The sequence below is a fragment of the Ictidomys tridecemlineatus genome, chromosome 15, assembly GCF_052094955.1.
Source record: "Ictidomys tridecemlineatus isolate mIctTri1 chromosome 15, mIctTri1.hap1, whole genome shotgun sequence".
NCBI lineage: Eukaryota > Metazoa > Chordata > Mammalia > Rodentia > Sciuridae > Ictidomys > Ictidomys tridecemlineatus.
The window spans coordinates 56,381,912-56,405,068 of record NC_135491.1 but is presented as its reverse complement, the minus strand read 5'-3'; the positions used below and the strand labels follow the sequence as shown (position 1 = coordinate 56,405,068).

Below are 23,157 nucleotides of genomic sequence, written 5' to 3'. Positions count from 1 at the left end.
TGGGCCAAGGGCCCGGCTGCTTCTGACACTCTCAAGTATGAGAACTCGGCCTACGCCCTGCGTTTGCTTCCTCCTGCTGCTGGATACTGTGGCGGTGATAGGATGAGCACTGAACTCCTCCTGCAACAGCTGGCCAGCAGCAGGGGACCTTCCTGCCCTCCCGTCTCCTCCTCCTTGGCAGGTCACATTTCCACGTTGGAACCAGCTTCTTGAGCCCCCTCATTTCCTCTCTTATGCGTCTGAATTTAATGGTGTGAAGCCCTTTTGTCACAGCCTGGGAGACGGCATGCCCTAAAGTCCACAGAAAGTGGTAGTAAAACCCAGACACCTGAACTGAGCCCCACCTCTCCCAGGATGGACCTCAGACCCCCACACTCGCTGCAGGCAGGAGCTGGGCCTCACCTGTGGCTGCCTGAAGGAGCAGCCTGTCCAGGTTCCCTCCCTCTTAACTGCTGCTTTAAAAGCATCCAAATATCCTTGTCCCCAGGATTCTCTCCAACAAAGAGCAGGCTTTATCCACAGCAGCAAGAGGGAACCTAACAGGCTCCGTAAAAATCCTACTAAGAGTATAAATGAAAGTTTTTAAAAATTAAAGACCACATTATGGCTACCTTTTTGGCTTTTTTTTCCCCAAAAAAATGAAGGGAGGAAGGAAGGGAAGAACAAAGGGAATGAGAGCCTGGAAGGGAAGGAGGGGACCACCAAGGAAGGAAGCCCAAGGAAACCAAGGTCACCACTACGCCAGCCCGCGCTTCCCGGGGCACGGAGGAGAAGTGAGAGGACACTGCCTGTCCTCCCACCCTCCCTCTATGCCACAGAGGCCACCTCTGTTCACAGCTGGCCATGACCTCGGAGGGCCATCTGTGCCTTCAAGGTGTCTGCCTGGGTCTCACTGCTGGTGGCCAGAAGTAGTCACCAGGTGGTGACTCCAGAGCAGACCTGGGCCTGGACTTGTGTGACCTGAGGCGGTGAGTGGCTCCAGTGCCTGGTCTCCCCGTCTGTCAGGGATGAGGTCAGCGTCCGGCTGGGAGGATCTCCAGTGCGGCGGGGAACCTTGCCTGACCCTGTCACACTCTGTAGTAAAGATGGCACTTATCATGAGGTTAATGTCTCTGCAACACGTGTAGACATATTTCACACCACGCAGCGACGCACAAGGAGAGAAGCGTCAATTGAATCATAATTTACATGTTCTACAAACTCCTACTATTTATTTCAAAAAACCTCTGATGTGAATCTCACACAAGAAAAAAAGACAACCTCTTTTGTGTGAGCGTGTTGTGTTATACATTTCGACTTTTCTAAACCAAGTTTGCTGAACTTAAGGTCTTTCCCAGAGGTTTTTTAGACGCAAGGTTTAAAAAATGAAGAAGCATTTCTTAAAATAAAAATAGCACAGCTTCATTTTAAAAAAAAAAAAAAAAGAAAAAAAGGAGATAAAAGGAAGTCAAAGAAGAAAGCCAATCTCGTCTATAATCCAATCAACCAGAAATAACCTCTGCTAATATTTTGACACGCTGCTCCCCGTCATCGTATCTTTTTGATGTATAGGATGTGTTTTTCTGAAGAAAAATGCCAAGCACCATCCAGAGCGTCTTCCGAGGAAACCCTCAGGCTGGTGTGGCATCCCAGATCCAGTTTTCACAGACGCTGGTGACTGACGCACTAGGTGACCATGGAGTTCTGCACTGACCCCAGATGACACAATGTGCACCTGTGTGTGACAGCCGCTCAGTTTCCTTTCAGACCCTTCCCACTCCCCACGGCCCATGTGAGGAGGGCTCTCTCCACGGACACCCCTGTGGAACACGGCGGGAGGGGTCAAGGGAGAAACACAGACGAGGTGGCTTTCCATCTGCTGCCTGGTGACCCCTCTACCGATGCTCCAGGGCCTCAGCTGCCCCTGTGCCTGGAAAGGTGCTGTAGGGGCTGCCTGATCTCTTGGGAATGTATCCCCGCCTGTCGCAGCTTGTCCACAAGGTGGAGGAAGCAAGTTAATGAAACGGTAGGAAGAGCACTTAGGGCAACCCAGCAGGCAGGGCCTGGTGTTCGCTCGCTGTGCTTTGCACTGGTGCATTACTTCATGGGCCTTTTTTTTTTAATGGTTGTTCACAACATTACAAAGCTCTTGACATATCATATTTCATACATTAGATTGAAGTGGGTTATGAACTCCCAATTTTACCCCAAATGCAGATTGCAGAATCATGTCGGTTACACATCCACAATTTTACATAATGCCCTATTAGTAATTGTTGTATTCTGCTACCTTTCCTATCCTTTATGGGTCTTTCCCAGACAAGTGGAAAACAGGTCCGCGTGGTGTATGCCCGTTTTACAGGTTGGAACACTGAGGTGCACAGAAGGGAGGTGAATTGCCTACGACACATCATTATGAGGGACACAGCCTGCCGTGAGCCCACAGCTGTCCGGCAGGCCACGCTGCCTCCTGAGAGGGCTCCACCCTGCATGTGGCATCACCCTGTGAGACCTGAGTGGAGAGGAACTCAGTGAAACATGAGGACAACAACGAGGTGCACAGGGTGTGGAGCTTCGTGTAGGAAATACAGCTTGGTTTTCCTTTACTTTCAACAATAAACACTTGTTAAGAAAACAGTTATGGGGTGAAACTTCATAGACTCGCTAGGCTATTTAAAAACATGAGCTATTTAACGAACAGCATTCAACAAATAAGCCTAATATTAATGTTGACAAATTGCCAGGGAGTATATTCTTATAACAGGCTATTTATAAACAAATATAGCATTTAAGATCTGTCTGCTTATTTAACTTAACATTCAATCATGGCATCTTTTGTGTAGTTAGAAGTTTTCCAGAAACATATTTCTGTGGCTATATAACACTCTTTCATATGAATACCCCAAATTTATGCAGCATTCCTGGAGTTGTTTCTGAATTCCTCTATTATTAATCATGCTCTGCGTAACATACTTGCACATAACGTATTGCACAGGTCTTTCCTTCTGAGTGTTTTCAGTACAGCCTGGGTCTACAGAGTCCACGATCAGGTGTGGTAAAGACCAGCAGATCACATCTACAGAACAGAACAAGGTGTCCTCAACCACGAGTAGAGGAGATGAATCAGGTTTCCTGTCTGTTTGAAGAAACTCCTTGCTCGGCTTCAGCACCTTCTCTTCATAGAGCGCTCAGGCTGAACGCCAACACCAGGAGCAGGGAGGGCACGTTGGCCACATCTCCCAAACCTCTGCCCCGAGTGCGTTGCCTGGAGTGAGAGTCCCGACACAGCCTGAGGCAACCCAGCAGACCATGCCCCTCCAGCCAGGATCCTGTCCAAGTCCAAGTCCCCAAGATGCCGTCTACCCGTGTCTCAGGAATGTGGACACAGGGCAACATTTCTATTTGTTCCCCTTCCTTTAGAACATTTTAGTCTATATTTCATTAGAAAAATTGTAACTAATATTTTATGGTCATTTTTCTGCTTAGAAAAATATTGTTGTCCACTCACTAAGCTGCACCTGCCTTGGAATACTAAAAAGACTGCTGGTGGGCTGAGCTGACGCACTCATAGCTTACTCAACACGTGATGTGTAAGTGGCACGCACACACCCAAGACAGCACGTGAGAATGTGAGAGGAAGGAGAGGTGGGGGTTAGGTGTGGTCACAGGTTAAACACAACAGCCATGTAGCAAGCACTGTCTGGGTGGTCCCAGGCTCAGAGGTGACATCTGGGGAGAGACGGGGACTGAGGCACCAACCAGTTAATTTGCCTTGCCATTATGGGGGAGAGCTGAGACGGCTGTCCCCTCCACCCCATTACTGTGCCAGGTAACAAGGCAGGACTGCGGGTGTCCCCAGAGCAACCGTAACTGTGGGGGCTGCCTTAGTGGGCACCGATGGCTCTGTTTCCTACCTGCCTGTGTGGATTCTGTAATGTGCCTGTTGTTCCTTTTCAGAACCAAAGGGCTGTGTTTCCCAGACTCTGGGGACAGCCTTAAGGAGTCGGACTTTCAGGGGACTGCCTTGCCTAAAGACAGCCCTCTCCTCTGTGCTCATGTACCTTGCTGCAGCCCACATCCCAGGGACTCACCATGGGAGGCTAAAGTCTTGGCTCACTTGTCCCAGCTCAGAACCCTCACCAGGCCGTCCTGGCCTCCGAGTCCCCTGGGACATTGGTTACGAGATGTTGGCAGATCCTGATTCTCCTCTCTTCTTACCTGCTTCTCTCCCCACCCCCAACAGCTGATGACCCCCAAAACCCTCTCTCTTTAAACTTCCTGCACACCATTCTCTAGCTCCTGCTCAACTTTCTGCAGACCTACCCCACCATACACACCTGTACAAGATGGCCCAGGACTGCAGACTGAAGCCTCCACAGACACAAATATTGGCAGAAAGTTTTGGATGGCCAGCCACTGGTCACACTTTCCCAAACTTATTACCCAAGAATAAAATAAATAAATAAAAAAGTACTGGAAACCAGTGTTGAAAATAGGAAGCACACTTTTCACCGGAAAGGTCGATATAAGCAGAGGGAAGTCTTTCCTTAGGCAGCGCTGGACAGCAGGGGGCACTGCTGAAGGACTTTCAAATGCTCTCGTGGACTTCACCTTGTTGGGTTTTCACAGCTGCAGGCGTTGGGCACGATTCACCCTGCTTTACAGATGCTGAAACTGAGGGTGAGGTCCTCACTCAAAGCCAGGACTTGCACCTAACTCTCTCAAAGGATCTTCTCTGCCTTATCACCCTGAAAATAGGGCTGACCTTCATGTCCACACTGGGCATGAAGGGCTGATCAACTTTAAAAACACGGCATCATATTTATGTACAATGGAAGTTACTAATTTATAAGACGCTTTTCATTACCATGAGCATGACGCACTTGCTAATCAGCCACCCTTGGCCATTGCTTTGGGCTGTTAGAGCAGCAGCTGGTCTTCTCCAATCAACCATGCCCGCACTAGCCATAACCAGGATGAGGCTGGCAGGGGTCCACAAACGAGGCAATTTGCCACTTTCCATTTTCCTAAATCCATCACCAAAATAACAGCAAATGCTCCCATTCAAACCCTTTTATATATGCTTGGGCTGAAGCAGACGCAGGCTCTTGGCAGGCGAAACGTTCAGCAGCCAAGCCACCTTAGCCTCCTGGATACGTGACACCAACGACCAAGCCTTGGGTCTCCCTGGAATAACTGGAAGCATTTTAATCGTCAGCTTCAGGCAACGCTTGCTCCTTTTGCTGGAGTATTATGGAGCCAGTGAGAGCTGGTTCTGAGGAGGGTAAAAGTGCAGGAGGAGCAGACCCTGGATGAGGTTGGTAGATCACCCCACCTAGTCCCCAAGAAACGTCTGACCAACACAGGCAAGTTGCAAGCCTCAGCCCACAGGCAAGCTCTGGAATAAATCACCCTGCTCTCAACTCGCAAGCATTTATAGAAGGGCTTCCTCCTTCTGGGGGGCTTGGCTTGTCCTCAAAGAACAGAGCAAGCCTTCTGGAATGTCTCTGGGTGCCCTGATCTGTGTTTTCCAATTTGACCTCTCCTTTCTTTTGCCAGAGGCATCTGCTACCTGTAGGGAAGATTGGGTGTTGACAGAAATGCAAAGGGAGCCAAAGACTCAATGTTCACCTCAAGACTTTTGTGAAACAAGAGTCTTCCAAGCCAGGGTTCGCAGGCTCCTGCACTGGGCGAGTTCTAATTGCAAACATGTCACTGTAAGCCTTGGGAAGAGCTCACTCAAGATTTCAGGAGGGGGAAGTTCCTTCACCAGGGACCCTTCAGTGGGTGACAGAGGCTGGACATTCTGCTGCAGAGGGAGAGAGGTATAGAGGGTCCTGGGTATCAGAAGCCTGCCTTCTGGAAAGGTCCAAGCCAGGGCCACCATGCCGGGGAAGACATTTTAAAGCTACACATAGTTTCAAACTTTTTATTCTATCTTATTTCCCATTAGCTCAATAGAATGACAAAGAATAAAATAGAAGAATAATCCCACCTGGATTGAAAACCAGGTAGGGGTTGAGTCCCAGAGGCTCAAGTGCAAAGGTATTTTTTTTTTCAAGCCCAGGATTCTGGAAGGTTTTATAATATGGATAAGGGTGGGCATGGGTAGAACTCTGTGGTTTAGGGAGGACCGAATGAGCTCTTTTTAGACTAGAAGGGGATTGGTTTCTAGGATTTGTTTGCATGCCCTCTAGAATGTTCACTGTGCATTTTCACATTGCAAAGGTCTACAGTTGGAGGGAAAAAATCAACCCTCAGTATTCCTCAGATTTAACCAAATATTTCCCCTATTGCATTCCTATATCCATTCTGAGTGCAGTGTTCCATAGTTGAAGTTCCAGAAATGCTAATTTAAAACAACACAAACTGCCAGGAACTAAGTGAGACCACCTAATCCTCATGGTGGAGGTCTGCAGCCCAAGAACTGAGACGGCCTCTGTCAACTTGACTTCATTGTTCCTTCTCAGAAAACTTTGCCCAAGAAAGATAAGACTCTAAACCAGAAAAATCTTGGCTATTTGTGTCAGGAAATTCATGCAGATCAATTTATCTGCATCAACACTCTGCTCAGCTAGACTAATAGCTCATTTATCAAACAATAACCTACTTATAAGGCTCACGTCTGCATCGCACCCTGCTACATCTAGCAATCCTGCGACAGTATGCCAGTATGCTGTGCATGTTACCAATGCCCATCAGCAGCGGCTGAGCCTTCCCCAGCGACCCGTGGATACCCACTCTGACTTCCAGCTCAGACAGCACCGCCAGGCCCTGACAAGGTGCTGTTCTTCCTGGGGACGTGGGTTCCAACTGTTTCATTCACACGAAACATCTGGTGATGCTCCTGGGAGTTGCTGCCTTGCCATGGACATGTGGGCTGCTGGGCACAAGATTCACATGTGGGAGTCAAATGGTGCCTGCACGTGGCCGGCAGGCTCCTTTCCCTCTGGCCAGAACTCAGCCCTTCCCAGGCCCTCAGAACTTGGGGACTGTCTGAATACTGATTTGTGCTTGTTCCTTAAAGAAACCTCTTCTTTAAGGAAGGAGCTTTCAATGACTAGACCACAGAACGGGCTCTTGACCCAATGCCAAGGCCATCAGCCCCTCTTCCAGAAGCTCAACTGAGACACCCCAAACTGAAAGCTCTGTGGGGCCAAGCTGGTCCTGTAAAGACATCCTAAGACTAACAACGTGGGCCACAGACCAATACCTGACCTCTGGAGAAGGAACCATAGCAAGATAAGTACAGTAATTGAAAGCAATGTGGCAGAGTAATCATTCGCCTATCAAATCTCACTTTTAAGAAACTTATATTGTGTATGTCTTTGGCTTTTAATTTGACTTTTATAATAATTAAATTTTATGATACTCTTAATAAAAGAAACTAAGAATTGAGAATAAGACAAAAAGGTGGTTGCCATATTCTTTCAATGTCATACACAAGGCACCAACGCATTCATTGAAGGATTATTTAATCATCTACATAAGTGTGATCTGTTCACCCCACGTTTACTACTCATTGAAGATTGCAGACTTACTGAAATTAATTTGCAGATTCTGTCTACTAGAGAGTCAAGTAATATTCAGTAGAAAAGATAACCCCAGCGCTTAGAGTTATTTGCCCTGAAGGACATTAACCAGATTTGTAGGTGACCTGGCAAACTGCCTCTAACATCCCTTCCTTTAGGATTAAATTACTAAACAAATATCGAGCTTTTCATATATCTTGTGAAACATACTTATTTTATTGGTTTGCCTTTTAATTGTTGAATTCAATAAAATCTTTGACATGTGTTTAGTTTATATTGGTAGGTAAGTCACATTTTTGACTTTTTGAAAATTATGTTTGACTTTTTTTAACATAAATTTAAGGCCATAATGCTTTGATATAAAACAAAATAAAATGGATCTAGCCTTTCAGTTTAAAACTTTGGAAGAGCCAGGGTTTGCTCTAAGTTCCTGTTGCTGAATTCCTCGGGCGCTCCAGGGTTCAGCCTTTCTGAGGCCTTGTTGTTCAGGTATTTGGATGAAACTGTGAGCAACACAATTCCGTTTCATTTTAATTAAATCCCTTTCTTCAAAGTCTTGAGTTAGTCAGGGCTTGTGAGAACCCTCACTAAGTCAGCAAATGTAGCTGACAAAGGACTTTGTAACGGAGCAGCTCACCCCTCCTTAGGTGCAGGTGGCAGGATGCGCCGTCCCAGACAGGTGTGTGCGTGACCAAACTGCGCGCAATGGGAACAGGAGGCCGAAGTGGGCTGGGCCGAAAGCAGAGCAGCAGTTTAACATGAGCCCAAACTCCAGGCCCCCATTGTTGGTCTAGGCCTCTCCTGCTGGAGCTGCCTCGTCTTCTCCCAACAGAAGGGAGATCTAGAAGGGGAGTCACGTGCCAGGCACAGACTCCATGCTTGTTCCAGCTAGCTGTTCATGGCTGTGACCAAGATGCATGACAAGGACAATTGAGAGGAAAAAACTATAGATTTGTCTCACAGTGTCGGAGGGTTAGTCCATGGACTGCAGAACCCATAGCTCTGGGCAGAAGGAACACAGACTATCATGGTGGAAGGATGTGGCAGAGGATCATTTCAGTTCAGGACACCCCTGAAGCAGAAAGAGAGCTCTGCTCCCCAAGGACAAAATGTAAACCCCAAGGGCAATACCAGGGACCTACCTCCTCCAGCCACGTCCTACCTGCCTATAATTACCACCCAATTAATCTATACAGGTGAATTAATCAGCAGATTAGGTCAGACCTCTTTTAATCTAGTCACTTCATCTCCAAAAACTCTTACATCATGTCACACGTGGGCTTCTGGGGGACACCTCATAGCTGAACTCTAACAATGCCTGTGCATAGGAGCTATTGCTTCTCTCACCTCCCTGAGTGCAGACAAAGGTCTGGTGCTTGGCCACGCCCTCCACCCTCCTCTGTGCACCTCTGGACACCGGGACTTGGTCACCTGGCCGAGCATCCCATGAGCTTCTGACAATGACAGACTCAGTTGCTTCCTAACTTGGGTCTTCCCTGAACCAAGTCTCTTGCCCTTTCTTAGCACCCCGAATTTGATGCCAAGTGCCTTCCTTGCAGGATTATCCCCACTTACCCTCAGTCTCTGCTTTAATTCAACAAACTTCCTTTTGCTGAAAAATGCAGTGCTAACCATATTCCTCAGAGGGTTTGACTCATATTTTGAACTGTTTTTCAAGCACTAATTATTTCTTTCATGTTATTCAGAATCAGTGTTTCCTCATTTGGAATCCATCCTTCCCCCATGGAATTTAATGTATACATATGAAAATTAAAACCAGTTTTAGCTAAAAATAGACCCACTGGGAGGTCTTCAGAATCAGCTGACAGGCACAGTTCAGTGGAACCTGGATGGCTGACAACTGTGTTGGCTTCAAATGGGAAAGAAATGGGCTGGTGCAGCAGTTGGCCACTTTTCAGAGATGGCCTGCCAAGATGTCATTTACCAAGTTGCTCACCAGTAGGAGAGGGGTTGTGGGGGTAGGCTGCCCCCGACACTCTGCCCCTCCAGAAACAGCTGGGCTGTGAAGAGGCCACCTGAATCTCTATAGGCAGAGACTGGAGGCGTTTCGCAAGAATGGTCTCCTAAAGGGTGCAGTCTATAATTCCAAAATCCAGGCGGTCAGCCTACCGAGAGTGTTTCCATAATTCACTTGACAGCAAAACCCAACCTGAGCTGACCTGATGCTATCTGTGCTCTTTATTTATCCTGCTTAGGGTAAACATTCAAGTCTTACTGCTGAAATATCAATCTATGTTATGACCTGGTGCTGCCCCAGACCCACCGGTAGAGGTGATGATATGCAGCCTGGGCACTTTACGATCTCTCTAATACCAGAACATCCAGACCCATGCTCGGGAGGAATCACTTCTAAAACACTTTTCCAAGATCATGATTTTACAAAACATTTGGCCCAAAGAGACCAAGCATGAGGGAGCGGAATAAGGAGGTCAGGGCCTGAAGACTCAGAGTCTTGGGCATTAGGAGGAGAGCGGGCTCTCTGAGAGGAGCCAATCCTTATTGGAAACTCTCTGCTCCACCTTTGGTAGACACTGGCACTATCCATCCCAATGGCATCGTCCCACCCCATGCCCCATCCCCACTCTTCAGATAATAAAATGAACTAAGCTTTCCATGGAGCTTGCATGTGGCAGGAGCCAAGGTGAGCCCTCAGCATGTGCCAACTTGTTTAACCATTGAAATATCACCTCCAGTTTACAGAGGAGGACAGTGAGGAGCTGGAGGGGGGGGGGTGACTGGAAATACCACCCATTGTGGGTTTTAAGACAAGCAAAGAGATTCAAGAGCTCACACCAATGACCCTGTGAAGCTGTCAAAGTCTGGGAGGAAAAGCCAGGAGCCCCTCCCAGTGGGAGGGCCCATAGCACTGGCTGAAGCATTCCACGTGGAGGATCATGGGCTTCAGAGTCAGGTGACCACAGAGCACATTCCACCACCGACACCACCTGCACAATCTAGTCCCCCTCTATGCCCTTTTCTCTTAACAGGGGTTCATAATCCTGCTTATAAGGCATTTGAGATGGTTCTGTGGATAAAATGGTAACCCTTTCTGGATCACGGTATTTCACCTGGGAAGCCTTTTCCACCTGAGGGCTTTTGCAAGGGCTGATCCCTCTGCCAGGGTGTCTTTCCACCTTGTCTTTAACTGGTTGGTAACTTCTCATAGTTCAAGTCCTGACTTCTTCGAGAAAGCTGCTTGGACTGTCCCCTCTGCAGCAATTCCTCGCAACCTCTATCACATGACTGCGTCTTCCTTCCTTCCACAGCCTGGACCATCCTCATCCCTTGCCTGTCCACATTCCATTTATGAATTTGCTCAAATACAAGAATGTGGGGGGAAACATTGGCAAGAATTTGCACCCCTTGCCCTTTTGTTCTCCAGCGAACAAGAAATTTCCATGAAAACCAAGGCAAATAGGACAGACCGAGGGCACTGTGATTATTAGCATGTGTGTAAAGTAGATCTGCAACAGGATAATAAGATCTTCTGCTGCTCAAACTATTTAAAGCCATGCTTAATCTTTCCCAATTTATATCTTGCTGCCTTCCTCATTAAGCAGCCCAATTCATGTGGTTCTAATACCTTAAATTAGGAGATGCTCCTGTATATCCGTATGTTCCTGTATTCTTAATCCCTTGAAGAAAAACAGAAATAAAAGAGATTTATAACAGCTCTAGGACCATGTGAGTGAAGATACTCAACAGGTTGAAGAGTGAGGCCATATGGCAGCACTTAGAATTTGACAGTCTTAATTAAGCAATCTGCTCACCAGCATCACCAGCGAGAAACCTGGCATGATGCGATAGCTGTCCCTGTCCCCTGCCACCTAAAAGACATTTGCATTTGTGTGTGTTCTGGATTCTCAAAATTCTCATGCATGGAGCGCAGCCTGCAGTCACAGGATGTTGGTACTAAAGGAAGTCGAGCACCATCGTGAGGGACTGTCCTGCTTACAACAGCCCAGCATTGTTTCTTTATCTCAAGAAACAGCATCTCCATTTCCCTACGCCAGTAGGAGTACCAGATCTTCTCAGGCTCTGTGATTGGCTCAAAGATGGACACACGACCCAAGCTGGTGCAGAATTAGCCATGAGACATTTGCTAGAACACTTGGAAATGAGAGGCTCTGGACTGTTGAGCGGCAGCCATCTTGGAGGGAAGCCCTCTGAGAGTGAAGACTGAAATCAGCACTACAGAAAATACAGCTGAGGGAAGACGGGGCATAGCAACCATTAGAGTTTCTAGATCCAGATGTTGCTGAAGCCAACTCAAACCTTGAAATTTTCCACCATATGAGATGATAGTTTTTTATGTTTTTGCTGAAACTAACTGGAATTGATTTATTATTAATTATAACCAAAATCTCTCTGATATTCTCATTACATAAATGAGGTAACAGAGGTCCAAGGAGAAAATGAATCACAAAGGTCAGTGTCTGAACTGGGAACAGACTCCAGTGATTCTGCCTGTCTTTAGTTACACCTCTCTCCTAGTTGCCTGCTCAGTCTTGGGGAGTTCTCTGGGGCTCTTCTGTCACCAGGGATTCATGTTCCACCATGTTGCCACCTTCTCACTCATCACTCCTCCGAAACATCTCAACCACCCCATCTCTGAACTTCTGAAATAGCTCTAGGCCAGCCTGAGCCACACCACTCTCCCCTTTTGTCTGCCTCCTATTCTGACCTCCCAGAAAGCCAGCCACATGGTCTGACCACACAGCCCCCTGGTCAACGGCGGCCAGTCTGAGCCCTTCATCTCTTAGCACTGCCCTCTGCTCCTTTGTCTGTGAATGACAGCTCTTGTCACTAACAACAATGATCTGATGGAAGAAGCACATGTGCTGCTGCATCTTTGGTGGCATGTCACTGGACCCACACACCATTCTTAGGAGCAGCAGACACTGCAGGAAGGTGACTTTGATTGCTGTTAGGGACAGGGAGGGTAAGGATTTTTGTTCGTTTGGCTTTGTTTTTTTCTCAGTCTGTCTGACTGTGCTGATAATGGGCTGCCCTTGTGTTCGAAGCCAGGGGGTTCTGCATCCAGGCTCTATTTTGGAGGCCCAAACCTGCTCAGAAGTTGAGGATTTTAAATAGTGAAATTCTCAATGTTGATGACCAATTCCTTCATTAAATGCTTTAGATCCCTCACTGAGCCTCCAAACAGGACATACCTGTGGGAAGATTGGTTCGGGGATGGCAGAGTGACTTGTTTATCTTACTGATGACTTATTCCAGGCACTCCATCTGCTTCCTCGTCATCATCTGGTGAGGCTCTCACTGTTCCCCCTGCATTCCCCACACCGCACAGTGCAACCTAGGACCGCGTCCGAGGGCAGGCTCTCTGGATTCCATTACCTCTCTTGCTGGTGTGTGCGAGCCGTCTCCTCTCTTATCCTTCAGTCCGTGAACTGTAATTTTCACACTTGTCAGGTAATTAATAATAATGCACATAGGAGGATCCTAATAAATATTAATTGATTCTTAGGTTGTTACAAATACATGGGGGGGAGAACTTATAGAAACATTGCATTTCTGCAGAGCTCTGTTGATCTTAAGAGAAAAGTCTTAATAATGCAAAAAGGAGCCACATCGTAACCCAAAGTATAATCAACTTCATAATGATGGAGTGAGCTAGGTGGCACCAGAGTAATTTTCCTTGGCACATCATGACAGCTTAAAACAAATGTGCCACTTGAAACCTCAACCTTGTTAGACTCTATCCAGATTGCAGGACAGGTGACATTAAATACTTTCACTAATCAGTTAATCAGTCTCCCAACCAGGGAGTAAATAAATATAAGCTAGGGTGAAGGATGGCCAGAAAATGGGAAGGAAATTCTGTTTAAAAACTCATTATTTTTTTTAAAGCCACAAAATCTGAAAGCCAAAGCAAAAGATTTGGGAAGATCTCTAGAATAGAAAATATGGACTGACAAATGCCTAAGTCAGAGTGAACTCGGGAAACGCATTTCTCCACCTGCCAGGTGGGAAAGTCCACCTGTGTATTACCATCCAGATGAAATCTTCTCTGCAGGGTCAACAGAGCCTTTGTTGGGACATCTAACTCACTGTCGAGGCACTTCCTGTGTTGGGATGCAAAACACCCCTCACATCGCTTTTTAATTAATTGCCTTCATTTTTCAAGTCCCTGTTTGATTTATAGTCAATTAAAAACACCTCAAAAGCCACGACTCATGTATGTTAAGTACAAATGTGATTAATGCAACCCCACACACTTGGGGACGACCTGGATGCTAAATAAGGTCAGTGTCTCGGTGACATGGCCAGGCAGCGTCCTGGTGAGAGGGATCCATGGGGAGGCAGAGGGTCATAGACAAGGCGGCACTGTGTCCATCCCAAACAAAGAAAAGCAGCTCCTTTTGTGTATATTACAGAGGAAGAATGAACCTGGCTATAAACAGAAAACATATGCAGTGCAAGTTCTCCGTCTCACCCAGGTTGATGGAAGTGATGGAAAACTCAAGTGGCAGATTTCCTGGTTGCATCACCACCAACATCAACAAAAACTAAGGGACTCTGGACCAGAGGACTCAGGGAAAGCACCAGTGCCCTGGAGTCCTGGGTCAGATCTTGACCCCATCAGCTGTACGTGATGCCAGCCTGGAAAATTCCTTCACCCGGCTCTGCCTTAGGTGCCCCTCTGTAAAAATGGGCACCTGAGATACCTTTCCCCTAAGTGCTGCTGGGAGGTTCACAGAGACCCCAGCATCTGGGGGGTACACAGCCAAGGTCGACTCTCAAGGCCATGGTCAGCATACAGATCAGCACCAGCTGTACCTTGTGTCCCCAGATCTGTCCCTAACATGCACCCACCACTTGTGTTTTCCTGAAATGGTCTTTCTTTGTCAGAACCGGCCTGTGGCACTTCATAAAGAAATTTCCTAGGAATTACCACTGCCTCCCCAGGAGAACTAACAGAGTTGCTGTGATTTAGATATTAGATGTCCCCCAAAAGCTCACTGTGAGACAATGCAAGGATATTCAGAGGGGAAATGATTGGGTTAGAGAGCCTTGATCCAATCCGTAAATTAATACCCCGATGGGGATTTGCTGAGTGGTAACTGAAGGTGGGTGGGGTGTGGCTGGAGGAGGTGGGCATTGGGGGCGTGCCTTTGGGATATATGTTTTGTATCTGGAGAGTGGAGTTTCTCTCTGCCTCCTGGTGCCATGTCCCGAGCCATTTCCCTCCACCACGCTCTTCTGCCATGATGTGCCACCTCATCTGGAGCCCTGGGGAATGGCGCCAGCTGTCTGCAGACTGAGACCTCTGAAACGGAGAGCCCCAGATAAACTTTTCCTCCTCTAATTGTTCTTGTCAGGTCTTTTGTTTGCAGTAATGAAAAAGCTGACTTAAACAATAGTGAAACTCCAGAAGAACACCAGGAAAGAGTGCAGAGTGACATCCCAATGCCACAGGCCAGCGGTTTCCCGTGACAAGTGGTCAGTGGGGACATCTGGGATGCTTTCAAACAGCACAATTTAACGAAAGAACTGACTGCCTTTTCTTCAGTAATTAGTCCCTAATCCTTTTATTTTTCTTGATGACAAATGACCTTTAAGAGATAATTCTGATTGAAAGTAAACTGTGGTGTTTTCCTTCTCTCCAATTACTCACCTCTTTTTTTTTTTTTCTCATGTTCAGGATTAGCAATTTAAAAAAAATACTCTCATCAATCCAAGATTTTTTTAAAAAATGTAAGAATTCTACTTATCCATAAAGTTCCAATGTCCTGGGACCACTGCTGGGGACACTGCCCCATCTGCTCAGATTTTTAATGGTCAGCATGACTCGTCCTCTTGAATACTGGGTTCAGAGGGCCATGTAAGGGCACTGATCTACCCAAGGTCTGTGAGTGACGATGATAACAATGGACACATGATATTGAGGCCATAAGCAGCACCTGCTTGTTCAGAGGTCAATTCCACACCTGCTCTCCACCCTCCTTAGATCAGCTGTAGCTAAGCTGAGACTGTTGTCACCCTCTGGCAGAGACGAGGGTTCAAATGACTCACTTATGGTCACACAGCTAACATGACTGGGTGTTTGAACCCTAGTCAATATGAGTTTAAAGCTGTGTGATCTTAGCTACAATGCTATAATCCTCAGGAGGAAGCAATTGAAGCCCATCTTTATTACAATGCTCAGAAGGTGAGGACCCTCCCCAGGTATTTCTAAGAAGAGCAGGGAGGAAGAGGTCACACTGTGTGGGCCGCAGAGCACCCTTAGAGGTCGTGACCTTGCTCTCCTTCTTACACTGACCAACTCTGTCCTGCATGGACCCTGGTTCCTCAGAGACAGCTGCCTTCTTTATGTTCCCTTCTCTCTCTCCCAGGGTCTCCTTTTGAGCCAGGCAACCCCGTTTTGTTAGGGTTATGTTGTGTGCCTACATAGAGACTGGCCAGTTCCAGTGAGCTCCTCCACAGTTTCCAGCCCCCTTTGCAGTAGGTTGGCTACAAGACTGGGTCTGCTGATCGAATGGAAAGAAATGATACATGTCACTTTTGAGCTGATGGTTGAGCACTCTCTTCCTTGACCCCATCTACCAGCTCACACTGGGAGTGGGAAGACCCAGGAGAGCAGCCTGCATGACCTGGATGAGAAGTAAGCATTGCTCGTGTTAGATCACTGGGGCTGTTTGTTACCACAGCATAACATGGCCTATTCTGACCAATACAGGTTCTTTACTAAAAGTGATTATATAAGTTGAATCAGATAAACTTAGATGTGGTGGTTTTTTTTCTATGTGTCTCTGTTTGTGTGGACTAAGAAAAGTGACCCACATGAAGGATGAAGAATAATCACAAGGTTATAAATGGAAAAGAATAGTCCAGTCCTGGTAGAGGTTGGGTGGCCAATTAGGTGCCCCTTCTGGACACTGGAGGCTGGACTCATCTACTCCTAGTACAGGCTCGCTGCTTGTGAATATGGTGTCCCTAGGGATTTCAGTGATCACAGCCTGCCCCCCAGTGTCAGGAACGTCTGTCTGAGCTGATAGGAGCAGGGTAGAATCTTCTGTTTTAATGATAGCAAGGGTTTGTTTGTCAATTAGCATTTTTTTTCCATTCTGGCTGGGTATTTGGTCAGTTGTCCAGATGAGCTGTTCTCTAGGCCTGGAGATCTTCTGATCTGGGTGTCAGCAGGGAGGCCATAACCAGGGCTATTGGCCATCTCCAACAACGTCCAGGTGACTATTGGAATAACATGATTTTCAGGTGCAGGAGGAGAAAGAGCAGCCACCAGGCTGTGAGAGATCCTGGGTCCCAGGGGCCTCTGGGGACTCTGGTGAGACTCCTCCCTTGAGCCCAAGATCTTGGGTGAGTGCCTCCTTTCTCAGTCTTTCTTCCTAAGCTGTCTTCCACTTTTGCCCTGGGATTCTCTTTGAGAAACAGGAATAGCCATGTCTTCCCAGCTCTCCTTTCAAGACTGAGATGAAGCCAAGAAAGTTCTGCCCAAGTTATCCTGAGTCGGGGGCTTTGCATCACACCGTGAAAGATGCAATGAAAGAATTCTGCTGGTTACATTAGAAGAAATAGTGGGGCACTATGTTTTGATCCTGGCAGCTTATTGAAAAATGGTCTTTTAAAGAAGAAAGCAAGTCTAGTTAGTGGAAAGGAGAGTAGAATAAAGAGTTATTTGGATGTGAAGGAAATAAAAGGCTTTAGAACAACTGAGGGAAAGATGTATCGGAGGGAACAGTGAATAAAATATTAGGGAAATAAAAGGAGTGGAGGTGGCCATTAGGAACAGTTAAAGCAGAAAGAGATAAGTCACCCAGAAATGAGGGAGAAGATGAAAAAAGTATAAAAGGAAATATTACTGTCGGAACAAAGGGAGCGGGAAGCCACGGACAGAATAAACATTCCCTGTAACCGGCTGAAAGCCGAACACAGAATTGGCTAATTCAAGCCTAGGGTATGGGCAGGTAGAGGATATCTGTCAGGCACAGAGGCAACACCTGCAGATGACTTGATAGCACAGTGCAGAGCGTAGACATCAATTGATCAATTAGGCTGTGTTCATGTCTTCAGAAACAAAAACAGTGATCGCAACCAGAACTCTACAATATTGCAAAGATAAAGGAACAATATAAAGTGCAAATATGATCCAGGGAACCCAAGACCTACCTAGTTCCTCTTAACCTCCTCCACCCTGCAACAGGGACCTGTATTTATGTCAGGAAAGTGTCCCTAACCATCTCCTTGGTCTTCCATATGCAAATAGGAAGCTCCATGTTCTTCTTAAGTGGTCTGGTTCTGTCTGAGTCTTTTCGTCCTTTGCCCAGGTGTCAGCCTGCGTCAGAGGGTGTCCCAAGAGTGTACCCCAATCATGGCTCTCTAGGTCAGTCACACTTATCTCAGAAACAGAGGTTTTGTGTTTATTTGTAAGTAAATGAAGGGAAAAAAACAAAGAATGATGGGAAGGAAGGGTAGATGGGGTAGGAGTGGCTGGCTGAAAACCTTGGTTGGATATATGGGAAAGCATGCTCAATATTTTGGGCTCTTTATTTCCTATTGTGCATGAAATCGTGCTATTTCTGGAGACCCAGGTTTTCTCAGCAACATTCACCTCAAGTCTGTGACAACTTCCTCTTCACTTAGGCAGCGAACTTCATGCACAGACGGCTTCACAACCACCTGTGCTCCTTGCCTTGGAATGAACTAAAAACTCGCTCACCAGGTCGGCTGGCTTTGTGTTACTCTAGTCATACAAGTGTACACACAATCTCACCGACAGGGGCTAATCAGATTTTGCTGACCTAACAGCACACCTAACAGCATGAAATTGTAAATGTTCTCAATTCCTATGTCACTGGCTTTTTCCTATCATTGATTATCAACCCAGTGTCATTTAGCGTTTACTAGCTTACACCGAAGCAGCAGCCATAACCCTCCTAATTACTTAGGGGATTAAACACACACATACACACGGGCACACACAAAGCTATGATATTGGAATGTACAGTGTGGCCTAGTTTAAATTAAAAAGATCCCCCAAAGTATGATTGTTTCCAGCTTCTCAGTGGTGAATTAAAAGCTGTTTGGTGTCGTGAAGATTACAGAAGCAATCACATTTACGGGCCTGCTTTGCATACCAACTCTATTAATTTCCATACTCAGGGTGGCTTCGCATTTCCAAGCATGTTAACATAGATGCCATTTGGGATAATCACTGGGAAAAAAATTAAGAGAGAGAGGCAGAGAGACAGACAGACGGACAGAATCAGGCAGACAAGAAGGGAGAAGAGGGGGAGGGAGAGCCAGAAAAATCGTTCTCACAAATCAAGTTCCATTTGAAATATATTGATTCTGATAAATACAAAAATCAAAAGACAAATGAGGTCTCCCGGTCGCCTGACCCCAGAGTCACACGCAGGGATCAAATTACCAGGAAATCACATATTGGAATTCACTTATTGTGCCCATCCTGCACCTTGCCATGACGGACTCTAATTATCGAGATGATTTCGTTGGTGAAATTGCATCAGGATGTGCACGGGCTGCACCTCGGATGCCCCTCAACGCTCCGCACTGCATCTTCATTACTGTGCTGCTCTCAACTCTTAAAGTCTTCACCAGCCTCGTAATCAGGAGGGCCACTGTGCGTGTGCGTGTGCTTATGTGTGGGTGTCTGTCTGTCTGCCTTCTTTTCTTTAAACACGCCAGTCACGTGCCACAGGAATAAAGGAATGAAGCTCGCGGTCAACAGTGCAGAGGTGTTGTAGGGGACTTTAAGCATCCGACCACATTAGACCACCGTCCACATACCCTTTATTTCCATCCATTAAAGAACGGTGCTCGAGAGCCCACAATTAAATGGTTACGCCCACCATCCATTTCAAAAGCTTCTGTGAAGAAACCACGCTTGATGTACATTTAGCAATCTACCCTCTTCCCCCTCAAACATAGAGAAGTGATGTTAGTGTTAAAAATAGGACGTGATCATAACCACCAATCTGGAGGATGCACATTTGAAGGAAATCAATCGGAATTTGGGGGGATATGAAATTAATCCACAGAACAAACCGGAGAGGTTTTGAATCTTTCTGAGAATGATCTTATCAGCTTCAAGAATCAGAATTTTTGATGCTTATGTCTAAAAATCCCAGCAGCCAATATCATGGTCTCACCATTACTTTGATCTAAAGCTATGTATGAGAAACTACAGGTAGGACAGCAATCTACAGGAAGGCAGGCATTTTGCTCTTGGGGTCTGCCCAGGGGAAATGGATTTCATTTCCTTTACATACTGTAGAACTCACACAGGAGCTGGCAGACCCTTTCCTGGGAGCACTGCAGAAATGCGCGCTGATGATAAAATACTGAAAAGGGAGACCCGCCACTCTATTAACCTCTAAGCCTGCAAGTGTCCGGTTCAGGTGCTCCACCCTGGGTCCGTCAGTGACAGAAGAAACATGATCAGAAAGCAGTAGTTTAGGAAATACTGCATCCTGAGACACATGCCTCAACACTAGTGAATCCCAATATGAGGCTAGGCCAAAAGCATCTTCAAGTGATACTGCTTACAGTTTAGAATCGGCTGGTCCTCAATGAATTCCGCTGGCTGATGGATGCGGAACACTTTCTGCTGGAATCCAGGAGTGCAGTCCAAATCTTCTGCAGATGTTAGCAGCAGCACCTGCGGAAACCAAGGCCATCAATATTTTAATAGCGACTTATGTGTTTGCCCTGTTAACTTTTTACCAGATATGCGACTTATAGAAATGAGCTGAGGTTTTAATTTCAGTTCCCAAATGAAGAGGCAAGTTGATACTTCTCCTGGGTCTGCCAACAACGCGTTTTGGCAATGAGATCTGGAAAATCCACAAAGGGGAACAGCTGCTGCAGCTTCCATTAAGTTGCAGTTAAAGAAATAACATCGTCAGATTTTTACACCTGCTAAGAATCTCACCATGGTCTCCATGTGTGAAACTTCATTATAGAAACTGTCAGTTTCCTGTGATGCCCAAGTTAAAACCAACTTTCCTTTCATACATGCAAAGGAGCGTTGTCATCTCTGAGGAGGAAGGAAAAGAGAAGGAGACGTTCCCTTTGGATGTGACTTCTAATAGAACCTAAGGCCCGTTGGGCCTCTGTACCCTAGCCCACTACGGTGGTCACAAGCCAGGGGTAGCTACTGAGCACCTGAAATGCAGCTGGTCCCAATTTTAGACACTGATAGAACAAAAAAAAAATTGGATTTTGGTAACTGAACAAGAATAAAAAAATACCTAACTATAATTTTATATTAATTACACATTGAACTGCTAATACATACACATACATATTTATATATGTGGGGCAAAATACATACATTGTTAAAATTAATTTTACTTGCTTCTTTGACTTTTGTGAGTTTTGGCTACCATATAATTTTAAATTTACAATTACTTCCATAGGCTCAAATTTGTCTTTGCAAATACTTGGGCTCTTTACTTTATCTATCAGTCAGAAAGTTAGGTTATCAGCTTTGAAATATCAAAGTATATGATACCCTTCCTGGCAAGGTGTAACTCGGGTAAGAAATGAACTTACAGTCCAGTAAGCAAAGACCATACAACCCATGAGGATAGGCCTTAGCTCTTTTCCTTGCCTGTTTACACTGAGTACCACACGCACTGGCACAGAGAAGACATCCCATAATACTTAACAAGGAAAACTGACATTTTTGAATCTTTACCATATGTCAAGAGCTGTGCTAAGCTCATTATATGTGTATGATTTCACTTACTGTCTTCGGTGGCTCTGCGAAGTGTGTAGTGATGTAAGAGAGAGTTTACAGAGGAGGACCTAAAGCTTTAGAGGTCACCAGCTTGTCCCAGATGTACAGTTAGGCTGGGTTGAGTCAGGACTTGAGTTCAGGTCTAAATTTCCTCTAAGTCTGTACACAGTCTAAGCCCTGTCCATTCCTCTTAGGCCCCGCCAGGGAGAACTTTGTGGTTTCTTTTTTTTCCCTGAATATTTCTCTAAAAACCGTGGAAGACTACTTCACTGTGAGATTGGGGCCAGTAACGAGTGTTGGGAAACTGACATGGCAGGAGCAGCCCTCAACCACTGACAGGTGGAAGGGTGCGTAAATACCCGGCTCCCTCTCCCTTCAGGTGAGACGACTGGGGGGCACAAGCTGCCTCCCAGTCCCCACTTGGATCTGAGCTGCAACCCCACCGTGTATCTGGCATGAGTCGCCTTCCCTTAGCTCTCTCTTCCTGGGCCTGTTTCCCCGCCCCGTCAGTATTTTTCAGTCCTCCACATCGACAGCTTGTGCTGGAGTCCTTGACTGGGTATCTGCGTCTCAGGAAACCAGACTCTGACACTGGACCCCATTCTCAACCACTGCACACAGGCAGCTGAAGAAAGCTCATTATCATCCCTGCCGGCAAACTCAGAGGAGGGTGCCAAAGGTTGGGAGCTGTGGAATCAGGGCATCTCTCTAAATGCCAGCCTCCTGAAATCCACTGAACCCCAAGGAATGGGGGCAAGAATCCCTCTCAGAAGGTTCATGATGCAGCCGGCCTGAGCCACATCAGAGAAGTTGAAATGAAAGTGCCATCCCCTCGCCCGACATCATCTTTCTCAGATCAGAGGGCGGAGGGTGCTCTAGTACAGGGTCTTGCAGATCTGCTTGTAAAACTTCGCCTCATCCTGAGACCAGGCTCTGACACATCGCTTCCGAAGCAATGGCACCACTGGCATCCTAAGTGGTATATACACCATCTCAGATAGCTTCAGAACTCAGAATAATCTGTGATTTTACAAGCAGAAAATCGATAACTGGCTGATGCTAATTTGGTTAAGCAGCCAGCAGGTGAAGGTTATCCCAGGCCCCTGTGCCTACAACCGTACGTTACCTTCTAATTGGCTAATTCTGCCCTCAAATCCCAGACCGTTAACCAACGAGCTCTGCTCCCTGTACATATTAAGGGAGATGCAATTTCCCCAGGGATGCCGCGCTTAGCTCTCCAAGCGTGAGAGGAACTAACTGCTCCGTGGGGGAGTTTTCTCCATCTTTGTCCTCCCATGACTCAGTCCATCATAAAGCCCTGCCACAGTCTATTCAGGATTCTCTACAATTGTAAAGAGGGGGCAGAAAAATGAACCTTCTCCAACTGCTGACCCTTAGGAGGGTGGGGTCAGAAATGTCCCTCAGGCCTAGTTTTGTCTGCAAATTCTTGTGTCAGTCCGTCTACCAGTCAAAATTCAGCTTAAATATTCGTCACATAAAAGTACTCAGCAGGTAGACCAGGGTGACTTGGTGAGGTAAGAGCTTGTCAAATCATGCACTCGCTCACTCACGATGACTTGTTAAACTCCTAGGATTCAGTTAGGGCTTTGCCAGATGCTGCCCAGAAACTTTTAAAGAAGGGTGATAATCTTGCAGTTCAATGCAAGGACTCCCAAGCCATGGTTCTCATTTGAATTTTGGCTCCACCCGTCACAGACCATGTGATGTGGCTTGCTTCATGGCTGCTCAGCAGGACCTGGGTTTTCTCATCTAGCAAGGAAGGTGGGGTGCCCTGAGCATGGCTGTGTGGATCTGATAGGCTGATTCACAGAACGCACTTAGGAAGGCGGTGCCTAGGAAGAGTGGTCAACAGATGATCAGTTA

At 46.5% G+C, this 23,157-nt stretch overlaps 1 protein-coding gene across 1 annotated transcript in view; it reads right to left on the bottom strand.

The window, feature by feature from the left end:
- Cdh13 (cadherin 13) overlaps positions 1-23,157 on the bottom strand; it is an 854,075-nt gene that overhangs the window by 634,954 nt on the left and 195,964 nt on the right. The window contains exon 2 of the mRNA XM_078032736.1: positions 20,079-20,190. Within this exon, the coding sequence (XP_077888862.1) occupies positions 20,079-20,190 (112 nt within the window). The remainder of the gene's footprint in view (positions 1-20,078; positions 20,191-23,157) is intronic.